General features: G+C 45.6%; 1 protein-coding gene across 1 annotated transcript in view; it reads right to left on the reverse strand.

Annotated features, from left to right (window-relative positions):
- The window catches only part of LOC140902546 (nuclear receptor subfamily 2 group F member 5), a 31,864-nt gene extending 21,179 nt beyond the window's left edge, over nucleotides 1–10,685 (reverse strand). The window contains exon 1 of the mRNA XM_073322722.2: nucleotides 10,286–10,685. Within this exon, the coding sequence (XP_073178823.1) occupies nucleotides 10,286–10,682 (397 nt within the window). The 5' untranslated portion in view covers nucleotides 10,683–10,685. The remainder of the gene's footprint in view (nucleotides 1–10,285) is intronic.
- Nucleotides 10,686–19,920: the final 9,235 nt, after the last annotated feature.

Consider the following 19,920-nt stretch of genomic DNA (forward strand, 5'->3'; position numbering starts at 1 on the left):
CCTAAACAACCAGTATCTATTGCCTGCCGTAAGGTTTAACCCGCACTCTAGCGTCGTACAGTCGCTCTCTAGAACAATCTCTGCTAGCACCTTTCCTCCGACGCACCCAAAGCGTCCCCTAAATACAAATGCCGCCTTCCTACACCATTCCACAAGGCAGGGAGCTGTCTACCCATTGCACAAGCAGGTAAACTGAAGCACCGAGAGGAAATAACTTGCAGCCAGTTGCGTAGCATATCTGTGGTAGCACTCAGAATAGAACCCAGGAGTCCTGACTCTAACCACTAGGCTCCAGTCTCCTTCCAGAGCTGGGAACAGAAGCCAGGTGTCCTGACCCCCACTCCCTGCTCTAACAATTAGCTCAGACATCTTCCCTAAGGTTCACATGTGGCTCAGTTTTTCAAAGACCTTGACTGCTATTTAGGCAACTCAGTAAAGGCCAGATTTTCCAAAGAATGCAACATTTGCGGTGCTGGGCTCTCTGGATTATTTTGGTGGCTATATGGGAGCTAAGCTGTTGTGAAGAGCTGGTCCTTAGGTAGCACCTGGCTCTGATGGAGCCCCCATGCAAGAACTGCAAATGTGACATCCCACCATATCGAGCAGGGTTGCTGTAACAAGGACACTTCAATCCTGGGTTGTTTCTTTGGCCAAAACAATTGTTGTGTTTGTTCCGCTGTTCCCCAAAGAACAAACAACACGTTTTACCCCAATCGCGCTGGCCGGGGATGCCTGGACGTGTTGCACCTTTGAGAATATGCGGAGGGTTTCCCTCCCTGACTTATCCACCCGCCAGGCTTATCACAAAACAAATGTTTGTCCTTCTTCCACTGAGCATCAAATAGCCCCAGTCTGGTGGACAAGGGCCAGATCCTCAGCTGGTGTAAATCAGCATGGCTCAAAGGAACTCCATTAAACTAGATGAGACTCTGACCCAGATGTTTTTTTTGCCCTCTGGTCCAGGATCAAATTGATGAAGTTCGCTCATGTCTCGTTTGGAATGCTGTCTGAAAGCCAAGACCTGCTCTGATCTGCCAGGATAAAACCGAGGTGTTTTTCCACTCTCCATTGCTAGGCATATTGGAAAGGTGGGGGTCAATAGATTCTTCCATTTTTTGGTGTATTAATTAAAAGAGCTGTGAGAATAATTGAGAGATTGGTTCACTGGCCATTCTGAAAGGAATTTTGGGTCAAATTGAAAAGTAAATTTCAAAACAAAAAGTCACTTCAAATTGAAACATTTCATTTCAAAAGCATCAAAATGAAACTTTTCGATTTTTTTTCTTTGTTTTTCGGCCAAAAGAATTGGACAAACGTGAGACGAATTTACGCAACGTTTTGGTCAACCTGCACCTGCGTTTTGGTCAACCTGCACCTGCATTTTGGAGGGGTTGGGGAAGGTTTCCGCCAGCCCTAGATTTAACAGAAAAGATAGAACCCAGGACTTGGATCACGGAAAACTTTCGAGGCCACCGTCAGCTGACACTGGTTGATTCTCATGCCCACTTTGCTTTGGGGTGTACAGCCGCAGAAGGTGCAGGAGAATCTTGACTCTGTGGATCTGGGATTTGGAGTGCGGGTAATAATGTATTTGTGAAATTCCTAGAGGGAGGTGTTTATGTATGTGTGAAAAGGGGTGGGGGGGAATATGGGACAAAGCCCCTGCTGCTGCTGACAGAGGAACCGATCAGCTTGCAATTTATTTAGCAAATGATCATGCAAACCATCAGAAAAATGGGGGTGGGGAAGGGAATTTGTTTCCGTGACTTGGCAGAGATGGTGTTTAGAACTAGGGAGGAGTTTAGAGGGAGCCATTTGACTTTAGCACCCATAGTTTAGATTTTTGTATTCAAAAGAAACTGATTTGGTCGTGCAGCTCTAGGGGCAAGTAAAGGAGATGGGGGATTTTTCTTGCTCTCGGCCAGCCTGCTCCGCATCCCAGCAACAAACGTCCAAACCCAGTAAGGGCCTGAAAAGCTGGAAGCTGGTTTTAGACTGGTGGAAAACACCAAAAAAGTAGCTTTTCTGTTGGGCCCCCGCCCTTGTGCTATCATTACACCAAGCGCTAAGTGGATAGAAAAAGCAACCGGGGCAGAATGGGTGGACCTGGTTTTCACTTACTCAAAAGTGTTGTCTTCATGGGAAAGTTTTTTCAGGATAACCTCAGGTCAGGTCTAGGCTACAGACTTCTTCCAGCATAGCTCTGTCAGTCAGAGAGGTGTGATCCCTGACCAACAGACCCAAGCTGGCACAAGCCGCTGGCGTAGCAATGATGAGTTTTTACCAGTATCACTTGTTTCGCTCGGACTAAGAGATACTGTTTTGCTGGTCCACACTAGGAGGGCTTTGCCCGTCTAGTATACTCTAGTGTTCCTAGATTAGCCCTGGCCTAAAGCAGATGAGAACTTTTCCTCCAGTATCTGAAGGCCTTGTTTTGGTTTAGTTCACATCCCTTGGGACGGGGGGTTAAACTGAACTGAAAAATCCCACTCTTATACCAGAATATGGGATTATCTGAACACGGAATAGCTAGCCCCATACGAAGCCCTTGTAATATGGACACGATTATACTGGCATACCTCCATAAGGGATGGGGCATAGACCACACTGGTATAAGGCACCTTGGTACTGATCTCCACTAGGGATTGCATTGGAACGATTATACTGGTAGAAAATCACCGCCTAATCGTTTTAGCCCGAGAATGCACACACCGAGGGCACGCCATTGGTGAAAGACGCAGCCTCACAGGCCTGATTTGGACAAGTCTCCCTGAACAACCCATTGGCACTATGCCCTCCTAAGGAGGGCAGAATCAGACCCTTGCATCGTCCAGTGGATTGTGACTCAGCGAGGTCTCGATAAGGGCTCTCATCCCAGTTCTAGCACCAGCGTGCTGCGTGATGCAAGTCAAGTAGTCATGTCCCGTCTCTGTGCCTCAGTTTCCCCTCCACGCCTTTGTTTATCCGGTCTACTTAGCCTGTAAATCCTTTGGAACAAGGATTCTCTTCAACAACACCCAGCGCCATCAGGCCCTGATCTCATGTACAGCCTTCAGGTGCTACCATAACACACGTAATAACAACTCTTCTCCCAATGACCACCCTCCCTCTGAGGATCTCCAAGCCCTTTACAAACACTAACCCCCGTGGGGTTGTCATGGGGAAAACCGAGGCATGGAAAGGAGAATTAACCCATCCACGTTCACAAAGCCAGGAAGCAAAACCTTTTCCCCAGCTCAGTCCTCGGGATTGCGAGGGAACGGACTAACTTGACCGCTTCTGTATTTGAATCCTTTTCGGGTCAAAGCCTAAAGCTCCTGCCGTGAACTACAGCGCAGGCTGAGGGTCCAGCGAGCTGTTGCACCAAATGCTGTGAAGTTAGGTGGAAAAAATAGAAAGGATTTGTTCTTTTTTTATGTACCAAAAATGATATATACACGTCCGAAAACTCTTCCGTAGCAGAGAGCAACTACAATTCATTAGATACTAGTCGCTGAGGCACTGGGGATCTTAGAAATTGGGGAGGATACAGGTTTCATTGGATAGACAAGAGACAGAACTGGAGAGAGAGAGACAAGATGGAATTGGAATTGACTAAAAACAACCAGTGTCTTTCCTTCCGCGGCACTGTAAACGGGTTTTTGCTCTAAGCATGTACAGACCAGTCATGTTGTGCCAGGCACGCTTCCCCATAAAGCCATGAGAGTAATGCAGGAGGGGGAGAGAGGGGCTTTGTTTAATGAAAACGTGAGTGGTTTCTCTACCACCGCTGCCTCAAAAACAAGGGGCCCAATCTCCCAACCCTTACTTCCACGAGCAGTCCTATGCAAATCAATGACGTTGCTCAAGTGAATGAGAGTGGCCTTTGCATTTCAGGGGCCCGAGACCTGTGGTCAATAGCTGTCTTTGCCGCGTGAAAGGATTCCTAGCACTGGGTTTTTCCAACCAGCTAACAGGGCGACAAGGGAAGTTTAGGCACTCAGGGGCCCGATGGTCAGTCAATGTAAATTGTCAGTATGTAACACCAGAAAGAGAGGCTGACCGCTGCTGGCATTGAAGTCAATGGAGTGATGACAATAAACACCCGCTGAAAATCTGCCCCTCAGTTTAGAAGGCTGCTTCCCCTTGCCAAAGTCTCACTGTCTCGGGATTTCATAGAAGAAGAAGAAGAACGCATACACTGTTATACTATGGCGCAGATCTGCCGCTGGTATCAATTGTGATAGCTGAGTGGAACCATGACAGCTTAGACCAGCTGAAGAGATGCCTAAATCTACTATAAGACCTTGCACCTAAAAGGACCTCACAGACATTAACAAATTAAGCCTAACAACATTCCTGGGAGGTCGGGGACATGCAATACCAGGATATATCAGAGTTCCATGAACCGTCTACCTTCCACGAGTACCAAAGAGTCTCATAATTGATTTGTTTGCAGCTGTAGTAGTAACAGTTTAAAAATCCACCCGTGTCTCAGCAGTAAGGGTAAGCCCAGTTATCAACACGCTGGCTGAGAAAATACATGTCCCATGGAGAGCAATATTTTGTGGACAGCTTCTTCCACACAGGGAAAGAGAAAAAAAAAAAAAAAAAGGGCAGATTCTGATCTAAATGACACCGGCCTAAATCAGGAGTTGAGTTCAGCAGTGGATTTACACAAGTAATGCAACTCAGATCAGAATCTAGGCAGAAGCTCTACGTAAGTAGATGGGGAGTGCGGAAGTTCGCTTAGAAAACAAAACATGGCTCTGTGTCTATTGATCAGAAACAAGGAAGGCACCTTTCTCTTTGTCATGAAATACCATGTAAATTTAGGGGGATACAGCAATTAGTAATAGCAGTAATACAAAGAAGAGATATCTAAGAACTGAAAAAGAGGTGATTTCTCTGCCGTGTATTTCCTAGGCCCTGAGGGAATTGTTTCTAATCTTTGGTGATTGTTAGCAAAATACTGGTGACCACCCAAAAAATTGCTGATTTTTTATGCCTAAAATAATTCCTGTTTTATTTAAAAAAAAATCAAATGGCTTTGAAAAAAATCAAAGGGCTACACAGACACTCAAATTTAAAAAATCGAACTTATTTTTAAAATAAATGCCCCCTCTCTCTCCTCCCTAATATTACTCAGCTTTACAGACCAACTTTTCGAAAGAGCTCAGTTCCCATTTCGGAACCTACCTAAACCATCCAGGTTTCCACCAGTGCATCTCAATAGATGCCCGGCACTTCTTAAAATTCTACTCCCTCGATTATTTGTAAGCCAGAGAGAATTGTGACATTCTAATTCACTTTTTTGGGGCAGTGACCTCCAGTGTCACTAGTTTCTAGTCAATTTCACTTTCAGGCCCTGATGCACAGTGCTGCAAAGGGGAAGCCAGCAAGCCAAGGAAATGGTTGCTTGGTTAAAAAGAAAAAAAAAATTCCTATTCTCTCTGGAATTAAACAAACAAACAAATAAATAAATAAATCACAGAAACATTTCCATTATTTTGGGCCAAATTTGGTAGATTATCGCCGCGGTAGATTATTGCATAAATGCAATGTACCTAGTGAGCATGTAAAATCAGCCAGATACTGTGAGGGCAGATGCTTTAGAAATGCATTTAACAATAACAAACCTTCCTTATGACCCTGGTGGCAAATCCTTTAAACTGGGCGGTTAAACTTCAGTGAGATGGCTAATAGATTGCTAGCCGTTTGCCCACCAAAAGTGACAGAGGTGTTTAAATGGCGAAAGGGGATTTCTCCTAATCGTTATAATAATTAACAAAAGACCTAATCTGCGGGGAACGCAACGTGACCCGTTTCCAATGCCAAGTGCGAGGGGCAGAAAAGCAAAAATTCAGACTATTCTATTGCTGGGAAATGGATTGGGGAATAGAGCTATTGAAAGTTCACTCAGTGCCACTATATTCGGAGTGAATTCACCCCAATCAAATAATACTGATGAAACTAAAAAAAAATGAAACGTAACGTTCTGAAAATCAGCACATATACTGGACCATTCCCATACCCTTGTTCAATCTATTTGTTTCCATGTGCCCCTTTTTAAAGTTAAATGACTTTCCAGATGAAGTCATCACTCGCTACCAAACCTTTATGCAAGTCTATTTGTAATTAAATTTCCCTTAAATATTCTTGATCTGAGGAAGAAGGCTGCAATAAGAAACATCCCTTGTAAGATACAATTTGAATTCTATGTTTGGAATTCATTAATACACTCCAGAATTGTTCCGTAGAGCCCAGTTTTTGTAAATTGCATTTAAGGATTTGGATGGAAATTTGATTTTTTGTTTTTTGAGTGGGGTTTTGTGGGCTTTCTCCAGCTATCATTCCCAGCCTACAATAACTGGCAAAGAATTAAAATATCATTTCTGAACCTACGCTCAATAATTTCAGCTGCATGTGTGTGTTCTGCATAGAAGCAAGGGAATCATTCAAACAACTCCTGAAATCCTTTGAATCAAAAAATTATCCCAAATTTAAATTGGTATGGAACAAATTATATAATGTAGCATTACATAATCAGAAAAAGATAAGTAGATGTATCTTGATAGAGAGATGTCTTTGTTTATGTTCACCTAATAGTTGAAGCTTACTTGACAATGTAAATATTTACCTGGTATAAAATTCCAAGTAAAATGGATATTAAAAAATCAAAAGGAATACAGAGAAGAGAGCTGTTTAAAAATGCTTTTGAATCTCTCAACATAGATGTTTCAAATGTTGAGTAACCACTAAAAAAATTTAGTGTCCGCTCAACCAGAATTGTAGTGATCTAAGCTCACCTTGGGCTATAAAGACATGTTTGTTAATGAACACAGGCCAACAATTTTCTTATTATGCTACCTAATGCTGTGTAGGGTTATGACAGACGTCATGTTTAGCTCAGCAGTTCAATAAGTTACCTGACTCAGCTTCTCTCTCTATTTACAAAAAAAAAAAGAAAAAGAAAAAAAGACTTTGTCAAATCCTCAGCACATGTTGATTTCAGCCTAGCTGGACCAATTTACACCCAGTGAGAATCTGACCACTGTATGATGCGTGCATTTGGACAGCAGGCATCTTTTTGCATTAGCCCAGGGGTCCCTGCCTAACCACCACTAGAACGTCAATTTTATTTTAAAGAGATGACTTTTAAGGCAGAGGTTTCTGGGTGTGAATATGGCTCCAGACTGCAAGAACTTTTGCCCTGTGAAACTCTCCAACATAGCGTTTTGCCGGGTGCCTAGCACCATGTCACCCAAATGCATTATAAGGGCCTCAGTAAAGGGAATAATAGAGGTAAAACTGTCCCCTTTCTAACTTCCTTTTCTCAAAGCCATGCCCATGATCTGAGAAGCATTAATCGCCAGATTTGACAGAGGGCTTAATAAAGAAATTAACACACACAACTGAAAAGAAAATAAGGAGGGAAGGAAATAGATTGAGCTATCCCAGCTCCCAGCTGGATCAGGGATAAATCATAAGGATTTTATGCTGATGATTTGAATGGTCATTTATGCAGAATAAATTTATTAGCAGCTTTCTTGTGTATATATAAGTATATATAAACAAACGAGAGTAGCAAGAGTTGCTAAGATCTGCTACTAGTACCCATTGGAGATATGCAGTAATCATCTCACCAAAAGAAGATTAAATGCCATGAATGCATTATTGCAGCCAAATTACTGGGCATGTTCACAGAAAGGGAGGGGGCAAAGTTTTCAAAGAAAAATCTTACTCTGGAGAGTGGGGAGGGAAGGGATTTGCCTTGATGTTTTCTTAAATATGTCCCATCATGGGAGAGAAACTTTACCACTTTTTCCAACTCATTCCTTAACTGAGAAAATTAAATGTACAAGAGAAGTCTTTAATAGTATGGTTGAAATGCTGATCATTTGTGCAAAGTTCAAAAATAATGTGATTCCTATTTAAGTTGTATGGATTCTTGATTGTTACTAGTTAAAGAAGGTAGTTCGCATTATGAAGGAATTACCATACATACTGAGTATTATTGTTATACGTGTATCTTATACTGAGAGACTCCCATGCTGTCGCATGCTTTCTGCAATCCTACATTTGCGCGAGTGTAACTTAATAAAAAAATTTCTCCAGGGCTTTGAGATCTGATGAAAGATGCTATCTGAATGCTAGGTATGTTGTTGTTTCCGCTCAATATATTTGTGTGAGGAAACCATGCATGTTGCATCACTGCTAAATTCTAGTTTAATTTTAAACCCTGATAATGGTTAATATAAGGATGGTGAATTCAGTGTAATCAGCTTTGGCCCTTTTTTTTTTATTCCTATCACAGACATACAGATGCATTTTTTAAAAAAGAATATTTCTATTCCTACTGGTTTTCACTGCCTACCTAGTTCTAAATAAAATGAATATGGGCACAGTGAAAATTCCTACCTCTGCAGAGAAACTCTCTCTAAATCAAGCCCTATTTAAAAACCCAAGAGAAACTATAAGGTTCACTGGTTCGAAGGATTAATTTCACTGATCAGATAGTCAAGTTAAATATGAATTAGGGTTATTTCCCATGATCCTTTTGTTGTAATCTACAAGCAAAGGGTCTTGGGGAAATTTAGCCTTTTAAGGATTCTGCTTTTCTCTTGCTAAAGAACAATCAACAAATATCCAGGCTTTACTTTCTCAGGCCCAAATGGGGAAGTACAGTAGACAACACTGGGGAATCAGTATGCAGGAATGTTAAGGGGGAGGCTGATGAATTTGGGATTGGCAAAAAGGACAAACCATCTGATTTTGTGTAGATCAGAAATTTCAGCCAAAGGCTGGTGCAATGTTTAATTCAGTTGAATGAAAGTTCCCTGATATTTGCCCTGCAACAGGTATCTGAAGTTTGCCCTTCATTTAAAAAACAAAATAGCTACATGGAACAGGAAGGAAAACCAGTCTGAAATGCAGGGGGGCAGCAAATAAAACAGAGATGAGTTGAGAACTCGTCAAAAGCAATTCTGACACATTTCTAGCCTGTGGGTTTCCACTTTACCAGGATCCCTGTTAAGAAATGGTATCTGGAATTCTCTTGGCACTGGGGAGTATTTAGGATGGGAATGATACTAAGAACATACCAAGTCCCTAAGACGGCAGCGTAGCAACTGTAAACTCGCAGCTAGAGAGGAAGAACCCTGGCTAGGGCTTTGGGGGATAGATAGCAGGGTTGCAAGGAAGGAAGGAAGAGAATACATAGGGAACCACAGGGCTCCTGCAAGGAGGACTGTCAAGTGGAAGGGTGATGCCTGGTACACATGACCCTGTTGCCTTCAGTGAGGGGGAAGCTGATCAGACAGTTCCGCATAGGTGGGCATCCTGTCTAGAGAGCAGAGAAAGGATGGGATAGGAGAGAGTGAGAAAATAGAGGGAAAGAAATAAAAGAGAGATGTCATTAGAGAGGGGAGGGAGAGAGACATTTAGGGAAATAGAAAAGGGGATGGAGAGAGAGGAGGAGGGAATCGGAAGGGAAGAAAGATTTAGAGAAGGAAAAGGAAAGTAGTGAGAAAAGAGAAAGTGGATGAATGAGAAAATGGTAGAGACGTAGAAAAGAAAGGCATGAAGACATTCAAGAGTGAGAACGGGGAGAGATAAAAGAAAAAGAATTTAAAAAGAGAGATTTTCTTGCTCTTTTTCATTTCTCTGTCTTCGGAATGAGAGAGAGGAATGACCAGAGAAAGAAAAGCTTTCATTCTTTCTCCCCTTTTGCATTCCTTTTTTCCCCTCTGTCACTCCTCTTCCTGAGAAAGAAAGAAAGAACAGAGAGAGAGGAGAGAGAGATCCAGAGAACACAGAGAGAGAGAGAGACTAGGGAAGGAACATCGAAAGAAACCAGGGGAAAGAAAGCAAGATAACAGAGAGAGAGAGAAATGAAAGAGAAACACAGAAGGGATGAAAAGAGAGAACAAAAAGAAAGAGAAGAAAGACAGGGAGAAAGGGAGAGCAGAGAGGGGGAAGGGAACCCAGGAAGAGACAGAGAGAAGAGAAGAGAACCCAGAAAGAAAAAGACAGAAAGAGAAGCGAGAGGGAAGAACAGAAAGAAGGAGAAGACGGAGAAAGGGAACCCAGAGGCAGAGAGAAGAGCACACAGAGAGAAAGACAGGGAGGTCAGAGGGACGCAAGGGACCCCAGGAAGAGACAGAGAGGAGGGGACACGGACAGGGAGACCCCGGAGGAAAGGCGAGGCAGCCAGGCGAGGCTGGAGAGCGAAGGAGCGGCGGGGCCAGGGCCGGGCCGAGCCGAGCCGAGCCGGGCCGGGCCGGGCCGGGCGGGGGGCGCTCACCTTCCCGGCGCATGCCGACCTTGAGGCACTTCTTGAGGCGGCAGAACTGGCACTGGTTGCGGTGATGCTGGTCGATGGGGCACTCCCGGTTGCTGCGGCAGGTGTAGCTGAGGTTGCGGCGCACCGAGCGCTTGAAGAAGCTCTTGCAGCCCTCGCAGGTGAACTGCCCGTAGTGCTTCCCGCTGGACTTGTCCCCGCACACCATGCAGTCCACGCTCGGCGGGGCGCCCCCCTTCTCCCCCGCCTCCGGCGCGCCCGCGGCCACCGCGCCCTTCGGGGGGCCCGGCGGCGGAGGGGCCACGCCGGGCTCCGGAGCGCACGGCAGGCCCGGCGGGGGCTGGGCGCCGGGCGGGCCCCCGGGGATCTCCTCCTGCCAAGGGTTCACGACCATGGCCATACTAGCGGGGGGAGGGGCAGGGGCAGGAGGAGAGGGGGGGGAGAGGAGTCAGGATGGGAGGAAGGAGGAAGGAGCGGTGGAGGAGAGGAGTCGGGACGGGGGGAAGGAGGAAGGAGCGGTGGAGGAGAGGAGTCGGGATGGGAGGAAGGAGGAAGGAGCGGTGGAGGAGAGGAGTCGGGAAGGGGGGATGGAGGAAGGAGCGGTGGAGGAGAGGAGTCGGGACGGGGGGAAGGAGGAAGGAGCGGTGGAGGAGAGGAGTCGGGAAGGGGGGATGGAGGAAGGAGCGGTGGAGGAGAGGAGTCGGGACGGGGGGAAGGAGGAAGGAGCGGTGGAGGAGAGGAGTCGGGATGGGAGGAAGGAGGAAGGAGCGGTGGAGGAGAGGAGTCGGGATGGGAGGAAGGAGGAAGGAGCGGTGGAGGAGAGGAGTCGGGACGGGGGGAAGGAGGAAGGAGCGGTGGAGGAGAGGAGTCGGGAAGGGGGGATGGAGGAAGGAGCGGTGGAGGAGAGGAGTCGGGACGGGGGGAAGGAGGAAGGAGCGGTGGAGGAGAGGAGTCGGGACGGGGGGAAGGAGGAAGAAGCGGTGGAGGAGAGGAGTCAGGATGGGGGGATGAGGAAGGAGCGGTGGAGGAGAGGACTCGGGACGTGGGGAAGGAGGAAGGAGCGGTGGAGGAGAGGACTCGGGACGGCGGGATGGAGGAAGGAGAGAAGGAGGAGAGGACTCGGGACGGGGGGAAGGAGAGATGGAGGCGAGAACTCGGGATGGGGGGAAGGAGGAAGGGGCGGTAGAGGAGAAGACTCGGGATGAGGGGAGGGAGGAAGGAGCGGTGGAGGAGAGAACTCGGGATGGGGGGAGGGAGGAAGGCGAGATGGAGGAGAGAACTCGGGATGGGGGGAAGGGGAGGTAGAGGAGAGGAGTCGGGATGGGGGGAAGGAGGGAAGGAGAGGTGGAGGAGAGCCGGAGAGTCGGGATCGGGGAGAGGGTAGGAAGAAGGGAAGAGGGAGCAGATAAATCGACGGCGGAGGAGAGAAAGAAAGTTAATCCACCCAGCAAGGAAAGGAATCAATAAGAAGGGGGTGGTATTTTGAAGTCTCTCCCCTATGATCGCAATGGAATTCGTTCAGTTTCTTCGTGGCTCCCAAATTCTCCAGCAACCGAGAGAGAGAGAGACAATCAGCTCCTTTCTAAAAACACCCTCTCTTGCCCCCTTCTGTCCTGGCGTGGGGGACACGGGAGAAGAGAGGTTTGTTTAGATTAAATTCTCTCTCCCTGTTGGGTGTGTATCTAGAATAACAGATAATTAATATTTGCAATGTCGATTTGGTATTTGCAAAGAGCAGAATTATAATCGGGGGGGGGGGAGGGGGGGAGGAAAAAGAGAGCTAAAATGACGAAGCCAGATTCCTGGAGGGTTTTATTGTCATTTCAGCCACTCCAAAAATCCACCGCTCTCGTCTTCCCCACCCCATTAAAACAACCCCAACAAAACTTTGCTGGACGCAGAAACTCCCAAGGGACTTCCGATTCCTTACGGATCTGGTATGGGGCGGGAGGGAAGACAGAGAAAGGGAGAAAAGGGGGAAGAGGGAAAAAAATCCATCAAAATGCTATCAAGCGTTAAGTATTTCACAATAAACTCTCAGCCAATTTGGACCCTGGCTTCTCTTCCAAACCCATCTGAATGACATGCCAGAGGCCGAACACACACCGCGCAGGTTGGCAACAGATCTAAAAAAAAAAAAAAAAGATTCTCCCCAGATCCCCCTCACGTGCATCCAAATTTAAAAGCGATTAATTCCTAATCAACCCCAGAGAACCCTAATTACAAACACAACCGGTCGCCAAGATCTCAAATAAAACCACACGCCCTCCCCACGCACCGAGGGATCCTGCATACATTGGGAGAGCGGATGGTTCCTCGCTTGTCCTCAGTTAATGCAAACACAGGAATCCAGATAGCCCACCAAATTCGCAGACTAGGCTCGGGTCCGCGCTTTGTTTCTCTAGTCAATTTCACTGCCTCTGATCAGGCGGAAAAGTTGGGCGTAAAAGGGTAAGGGAACAAATAAAAATAACGTACAAAATAAGGCAGCGTTTAAATCATCTTGGGTTTTGCAGAGTTTATCCGTCTCCGATTCTCCCTTCCCTTTATAGGAGGGACTATCCCCGCGTCTCTTTCACACACGCGATTATCTGCCAATACTTCTGTGCAAGTATCGGGGTGTGCGTGTTTTGTTTGGTCTGAATCGGAATATTTCCCTTCGTTTTCCCTTCTCGCTTCGATTTCTAGCCGGCAACCAGACGGGCTTCTTTCTACTTTGCACCCCCCTGGCAATTTTGTTTAAAGTGATTTTATTTTGAAGGGGGATAAAGGTGTACCAAAATATGTAAATCGGAAAAGAAACGCGTCCAGAAGAGGCAAAAGTGGGGTGTGGGGGGGGGGGGAACAATGGGAGCAGAGCTAAATAGAGATCATTTAAAAGAAACGTACTGTACCTTGGGAAAGGCAGTGTCTTTTCTCTTCTGTCTCAGCCTTGGGGGGATGATGCTCTACAGTGTAGCTGCTGGTTTGTGTCTTTTAAAAGCTAGATTATTAATCACACGCACATTTCACAAGATTTTCTCTCCCCCCCCCCCCCCCCTTGGTGTGTGTGTGTGTCTGCGTATGACTTGCAGGCTCATAAAAGTCAAGATCTGAAATGAGATGGAGACAGATTCCACCTTTTGAATTTTCCTCTGTCTTCTCTTCCCCCTCCTTGGACAGAAGCAAGGGGGGGGTTGGGGGGGGAAGGTGGGGCTGGGGAAGAAGGGGGGGGGAAATCGCAACACACACAAACTTTTAAAGTGAAAGAATGGCCCTTTTGCTTGTCAATTCCCCCCCCCCCGGCCCCTCCCCCCGAAGATGTTCCCTGGGAGGATCACGTGGCGAGCGGCTGAACTCTGACAGTGGAATTCATTGACAATGTGGCCATGGAGACACGTTCCTTATAAGGCCCAACATTCCAAGTAGGGGAGGGGGCTGGGGATGGAACCAGCCCTTGCAACGCCGCGGAGCCCTCCCTCAATCAACGTTGCAGAGGGCCCTGATTGGTGCAGCCCTCGGGAGGCGGTGGGTGGGCGTGGCTGGCCCTGGTCAATGGGTGTAAAGTCAGCGCGGGGAGCGATTTAAAAGGGCGTGGGGACGCCACTGGCGAGGGTCCCTCCTCCTGCTGTCACTTGGTCCCCACTTGCGAGAGGGCAGGGCGGTCTGGCACTTGGTGGGAGAGAAAGTGACACAGTGGTGGCGGCGGCTTGTTGCTGCGGCTTAATGCATGCCCCTGGGGCTAAGTGCCACCTTGCATCGCTCACGTCTCACAGCCTTGCATAAGTCTAATGACTAAACCCTGGCCTGGCTTTGCTCCCTGTTAACGCAGAAGGCTCTGATTTAACCTGGAGAGTGGGATCGGAGAAGTTAGAGCTGGGGGAGACAAGTAGAGGAATGTCCCCCTGCAAAGGCAAGATCTGCAGCATGCCAGTAGATCAGTTATTCGACAGACCGATTAGTGAATGTTTGAAGAGGTAAAGCCCTGGATGTTATGATGATGCTTCCCTAGATACCAGGGTGATATAGGTAGGTAGCTTAGTTCAGGTATTATTAATTCATTATTATTATTTTATATATTCTGTGCGTCAGCACCCTAATGGTGCTACACTTTTTATTTTTTACAGTCAAATAAAATATACAAGATTTCTTCACTGAGTGTACAATCTAGCGCACTGGTTTTCAACCTTTTTTTTTTTCCATTTGCTGGCTGCCTAAAGAATTTCAAATGGAGGTGCAGACACAGAAATCGTAGACATAGTCTGCGGACGGCAGGGGTCTGCAGACCACAGGTCGAAAAACCTCTGTTCTAAGGTTTGGACAACCTTTCGTGGAATCCTTAGACATAAACTGCGGGCCCACGGGGGTCCCTGGACCACAGGTTGAAAATCACTGATCCAGCACAATGCTATTACTATACAAATAATGCAAGTTCCGCCTTAGCTAGAGCAGGGTCGTTTCAAAGATTTAAAAGCTAAAACTCCTGATGCATTTACTTACCTTAATATTTCTAGCATGCACTTATCTATGTTTGTAAAGAGCAGCCTAAATATATAGCCTAATAGAAATTATTTTAATTGTTTTTTAAATAGATTACAAAAATAGTTTAGATAGGGTAGCCATATAACTCCCACTGTTGCAGATTTGGTTGATAATATAATATAATTAATATAAATTTCAATTACTTAACCCTTATATTTTTGTTTATATTTTTAGATTTTTGACAAATTAAATTAAAAGAGAGAACTGAAAAGAACCAAAAAATTAATGTAAGGATGAGATTAAAAAAGCAACCAACTGGTGGGAAAACACATTTCCACAATAATACTCACAGCAGGTAATGCTATATTACTTGAACCATTTGTTAGGTTGATTTAAAACACAGATTTAACACTCAAAACAGAAAGAACAATTGGCAAGATTAAATAGCTGAATGAAAAACAGCTAATGTTTGCACCACGTTTTGAAAAGGTAAAGCGCTATCTAAGTGCTAAATATTTTTAATAAGGAAACGAACTCATATGAATTAATCATAAAGTTCCGAAAAAGGCTGACCACATGCCTAATAATAATAATAATAATTAATAATAATAAAGTGACCTATTGTTCAGCTGATGGGAATACATCTGCACAGAGCTGTCAAGACGTGACAATTTGAATGAGTGAAAAAAAAATCCATGTGAGATTTTTAAGTGTCTAATTGAAGCTACACATTACACGCGGGCACACACAGCATCCTTCCTTCTTGAACAATCCTTACAAATGTGCTTTAAAACACATCCAGAAGTCTGGGGGGGGGGTCTCCCCTCCCAGATGAGCTATTGGGAGAAAAAATGGGGGTTTCTTGCCCAGAAAGAAATGTGACTTTGTTAACAGAGTTGTCCCAGGTACCACCTTCAAAATCACATGCTCTCACTACCTAACCTGGCCTACCCATGACCCAGAAAATGAGTGGGGCACGGGGATCGTTATTTTAAAATAAAGATTACTGGGAGAATGATTGACTGTAAGTCGGCCGATTCCTATCTCATCAGCATGCAGCTCCAGCGCTGTGCCGTGAAAGGTAGAACGGAGTGGTTGGTGGGGGGGGGGGGGGGGAGGTTGCAAAATTAAAACTCCACAGAAACAGAAGACTAAAAGGAGAGAGTGAAAGAAACTGACGGATTCTCAACCAAACCAGGGAGGACGGCGAAGGCATGGCGGCGACATAAAGCCGCTCGGCTCTTTGTCTGCCAGAGCTGAGAACCTCCTTCCTACAAACTGCCGTGGTGCCTCTCCTTAAATAGAGTTCCTACATTCCAGATCACCCTGTGGCAAAGGAATGAACGAGCAGAGTCGCATCCTGATCCCTTTGCCACAGGTGCTGAATTGGTGCCATTCTCTGTGCGGCCCACTGTCTTGCTTTCAATGGATTTCCCTTCCCTCCCGTAAGAAAAGGGACTGCCATGAATGGTGAATTTAACTGGGGCACATACAGCTAGCTATAGGTAGCAATGCCCTCTTGAGGATATAGTATTGATCATACTCATCTTTTACCTTGTGCCCTCTTTGTTGGAGCTGCTTGTTGTCTCTTGCTTTGTATTGTTATGGCAGGCATCACCAGGTGGTGCTGTTACAAAGAGTCTTTGTCTTAGCATGCAAGCAACATACAGTCTTACAAGAAATGCCCCGTTGTTTTTAGTGTTGTGATGGAAATCTTGGCAGGGGAGCTTTGGCAAGCAGCAAGAGAGTTTGCTCTCTGTCTCTCTTTCTCTCTCTCCCCTAATGTATTTAACTGGGGTTAATTCTTGAGACAGAATTGCTGCCTGGGAGCCTGGAACTGCTAGTTGGACTGAGATTCCTATAAGGGGCTTGCTTTCATGCCATTTGTGACCATCTCTGTTCCAGGACTGGTGTAAATAAAACAAATCACACCAAGAAAATACCCAGATTTTACATCACTAATTTCTCCTCCAGTAAGAAACCAACCTGCCAGGCCCCAACATCTGCTTCCCTTTGATAGAAGAGGGAAAATATTTTAGATCAGAGCAGGGATGGCAAAACTCCCATTGACTTCACTGGGGCAGGATTTCACCCATAGATTTTTAAGGGCAGAAGGGATTATCTAGCTCAGTGATACTCAGACCTCAGTAGTTCAGGAGCTAAATTAGCAACCAACAGTACCCAACAGAGCCACAGGAGTGTGAATTCATTGTTTAATTTACTATAGTACTATATATTCATATTTAGTTGAGAGAGAGAGAGAGAGATTATTCTCACAGCAAAATGACTGACCAAGTATTATTATCAACTACAATTGGTTAATAACATAGTAAATACATTCTGATTGGTTAATGACTTAGACTGGTTAATAATTAAATTACCCAGTGTTTTAATATTGTGTCCTTCAAAGAGCCGCAGGAGACGGATTAAAGAGCAACTTGCGAGCCACCTGCTTCACATACAGGCCATTTCTTGCACCTTGCTTTGCAGCAACTGGTACTTGAGCTAGACTGTCTGATGCAGTTTAATTTGTATAATACTGATACCAGATGCCATGGTGATAGGCACATTAGAGTTTCTTGTTCTTATGGTCCAAAATGCTACAGTCCTCAGTAGTGTTGCCACAGTGTAACTTGTCGTATTATTTGATACACACACCCAGCTGAGACTGTCTTTCTTACCAGATTGCTGTTAGGTTAGCGGAAGAAGATGCAAACAGTTTACACTCTTGTAAGGAGGTATCCACTCTCTGTCACACCTGTTCACTGGATTCTTCCAATTCCACGCCGACCTTCATGAGACATCCCTTCCCTTTCCTGCCTGTCAGCAGAGGCTACCTGCAGGCTCCTCACAGCTCAGGTGTCTTGGATGAACTAGTCAAACCGGCGTAGCCTGTGACACTGGGGCTTGGAGAATGCACCTCTGGGCCCTTGATACAGAATGCAACGTGCAGCTCAGAAACCACTGGCTGCAAATCCCTTGTGGAGCAAACCTTTGGTCTGAGGAGCTCAAAGCACTTGCATTAATCGGTGAAGATCCCCACTGCCCTTTGGAGTTTTACAGACTGGAAAACAGGCATAGAAATAAAGTGACTTTCCCAAGGCCGTGCAGCATATGTGAGACCTGGGAATATGCCCTAGGAATTTCAGCTGCCAGCCTCTCGCTCACAGCCCACCCTCCCTCACTAGCGGCAGGAATAGAACCCAAGAGTCCAGTCACTAGACCCATGCTCTGTGCCAGAAACAGGGATAGAACCCAGGAGTCCTGACTCCCTGTCCCCCCCGAGCTGTAATCATTAGTCCACACTCCCTGACCCATTCGGCATGATATGTTCTTTGTATTTTTCACCCCCACTTGCATGAAAATAGGGTCTTTGTTGCTTGGAGATTCAGCCTCCCTCTGCCTATTCCCCGTCTGAGGTCATAATCCTCTGACATCATTTCTGTCTTCATGGCAACCAAGTGATGCATCAGAGGGGAGGGAGGACTAGCAGGAATGAGTGAAATTCCTAAAGCAATGAAGAAGACACCCTGCTTTCGTGTGTCTGTTAGGAAAAGCGGAGGAAAGACAAACCGTTAAATGGTCTGGTTGTCCACCTTATGCTGTCATTTACACTAGTGCAAAGTGGGTGCAAAATATTATCATCCCTAGACTGCAGTGGTGCAAATTACTACACAAAGGCAATGGAGAGTCAGGTCAAACCTGGGAGCCAATGGAAGCTTTGCTAATCCCAATTGCTCAAAAACCATGAGTTGGGCTCCAAAAAAATCCAGAGATTGGCTTAAAAATCAAGAGATTTTACCAAAATAATAATAAATGTTGGGTTCTTTTTTTTTGCCCTCCCCCGCCCTTTTTAAAATTTAGTAATTGGAGTCATGCTCACTACATGTTTTCTGGCTTCCCTTCACAATTGTGAGTGCTAGAAACTCACTTTAAAAAAAATGATTCCCACGTAATCACATGAATCCGGGAGCTGGGGCTTTAAGAAAAGCACAAAATATTGCAAGGCTTGTGAAAAGATCTTGAGAGTTGGCAGCACTGCAGCAGGATGGATTCTCAAGAGCATCATCCAGAGTTCTCTGTCAGCTCTTTTGACTAGTCTGGCCTTACTGAACTGGAAATGCTGTCACTTTAACTTAGAGCTGGAATGGAGCTCGCTTCTCACCTTACAGTTTTTGACTGTAAATCACCATCTGGGGCTCTAATTTTGGTTGAGCACCAGGATGCAATGCGCTTGTGCTCCCAGGTCACAGGAAATCTAAAGGGCTCCCCTGTTAAACTAGCCACATTCCATGTGGTGGGAAAAGGAACTCTGGTTTTGCAGTCCAGCAAACATATCTATATATCATACACATGTGTCTAAATAGATATATTTAGCTTTGCTCAGGATTGCTTCAATGTCTTGATTGCATCGTTAAGTGGCCGATAATTATACTTGTTGTGTCCATAGTTACCAGAAACTCTTTAAATCAAGACACTGAGAGCCTGATTCATCATTGCCTGGCACCTCGTGTAGTCATCGACACCCATCTGCAGTGAGGGCAAATCAGAAAGGCAGCATTTTACACTTGCCTGGCGCTGGTGTAAATAACTGGGCAAGGGGCAGGACATTGGAGGATCAGGCCCAGGGGACTCAGTAGTGAGGTGTGTAACTCTGAGCTTTGTCTGCACTGCACCAGCATGTACACAGCGCTGATGAAATTCCCAAAGTCTGCCGCAGTTCAGTGTAAAAATGGAAACAATGGATTCTCTATGTGTCTGTGTGGGGTGGGGGTTCTGATTGTTTCAATGGTTTGGTTTGAAATCAAGAGGCAATATCCCCCTGACATGAACTTAGAACAATTAAATTCACAAACTGGTCAATTTCTTTCTTTCTTTCTTTCTTTCTTTCTTTCTTTCTTTCTTTCTTTCTTTCTTTCTTTCTTTCTTTCTTTCTTTCTTTCTTTCTTTCTTTCTTTTTCTTTTTGCTTCTGGTCAGTGTCACTTTCTGACTTTCCTCACATGCTACCAAGATTCTGTTGAGCTTGGATTCCCAGGAAGGCACAAATGCAAGCTATGGTCCCGATCCTGTGATCAGATCTACACCTTCCTTCACTTAAGAGGGGCTGTCTGTATGAATCGAAATGCAGGGTCGGGCTCAGAACTGTTTCCAATCCCATTTTTTCTCTTTTCCAAGA

Source organism: Lepidochelys kempii, chromosome 24 (genome assembly GCF_965140285.1).
Source record: "Lepidochelys kempii isolate rLepKem1 chromosome 24, rLepKem1.hap1, whole genome shotgun sequence".
Classification (NCBI taxonomy): domain Eukaryota; kingdom Metazoa; phylum Chordata; order Testudines; family Cheloniidae; genus Lepidochelys; species Lepidochelys kempii.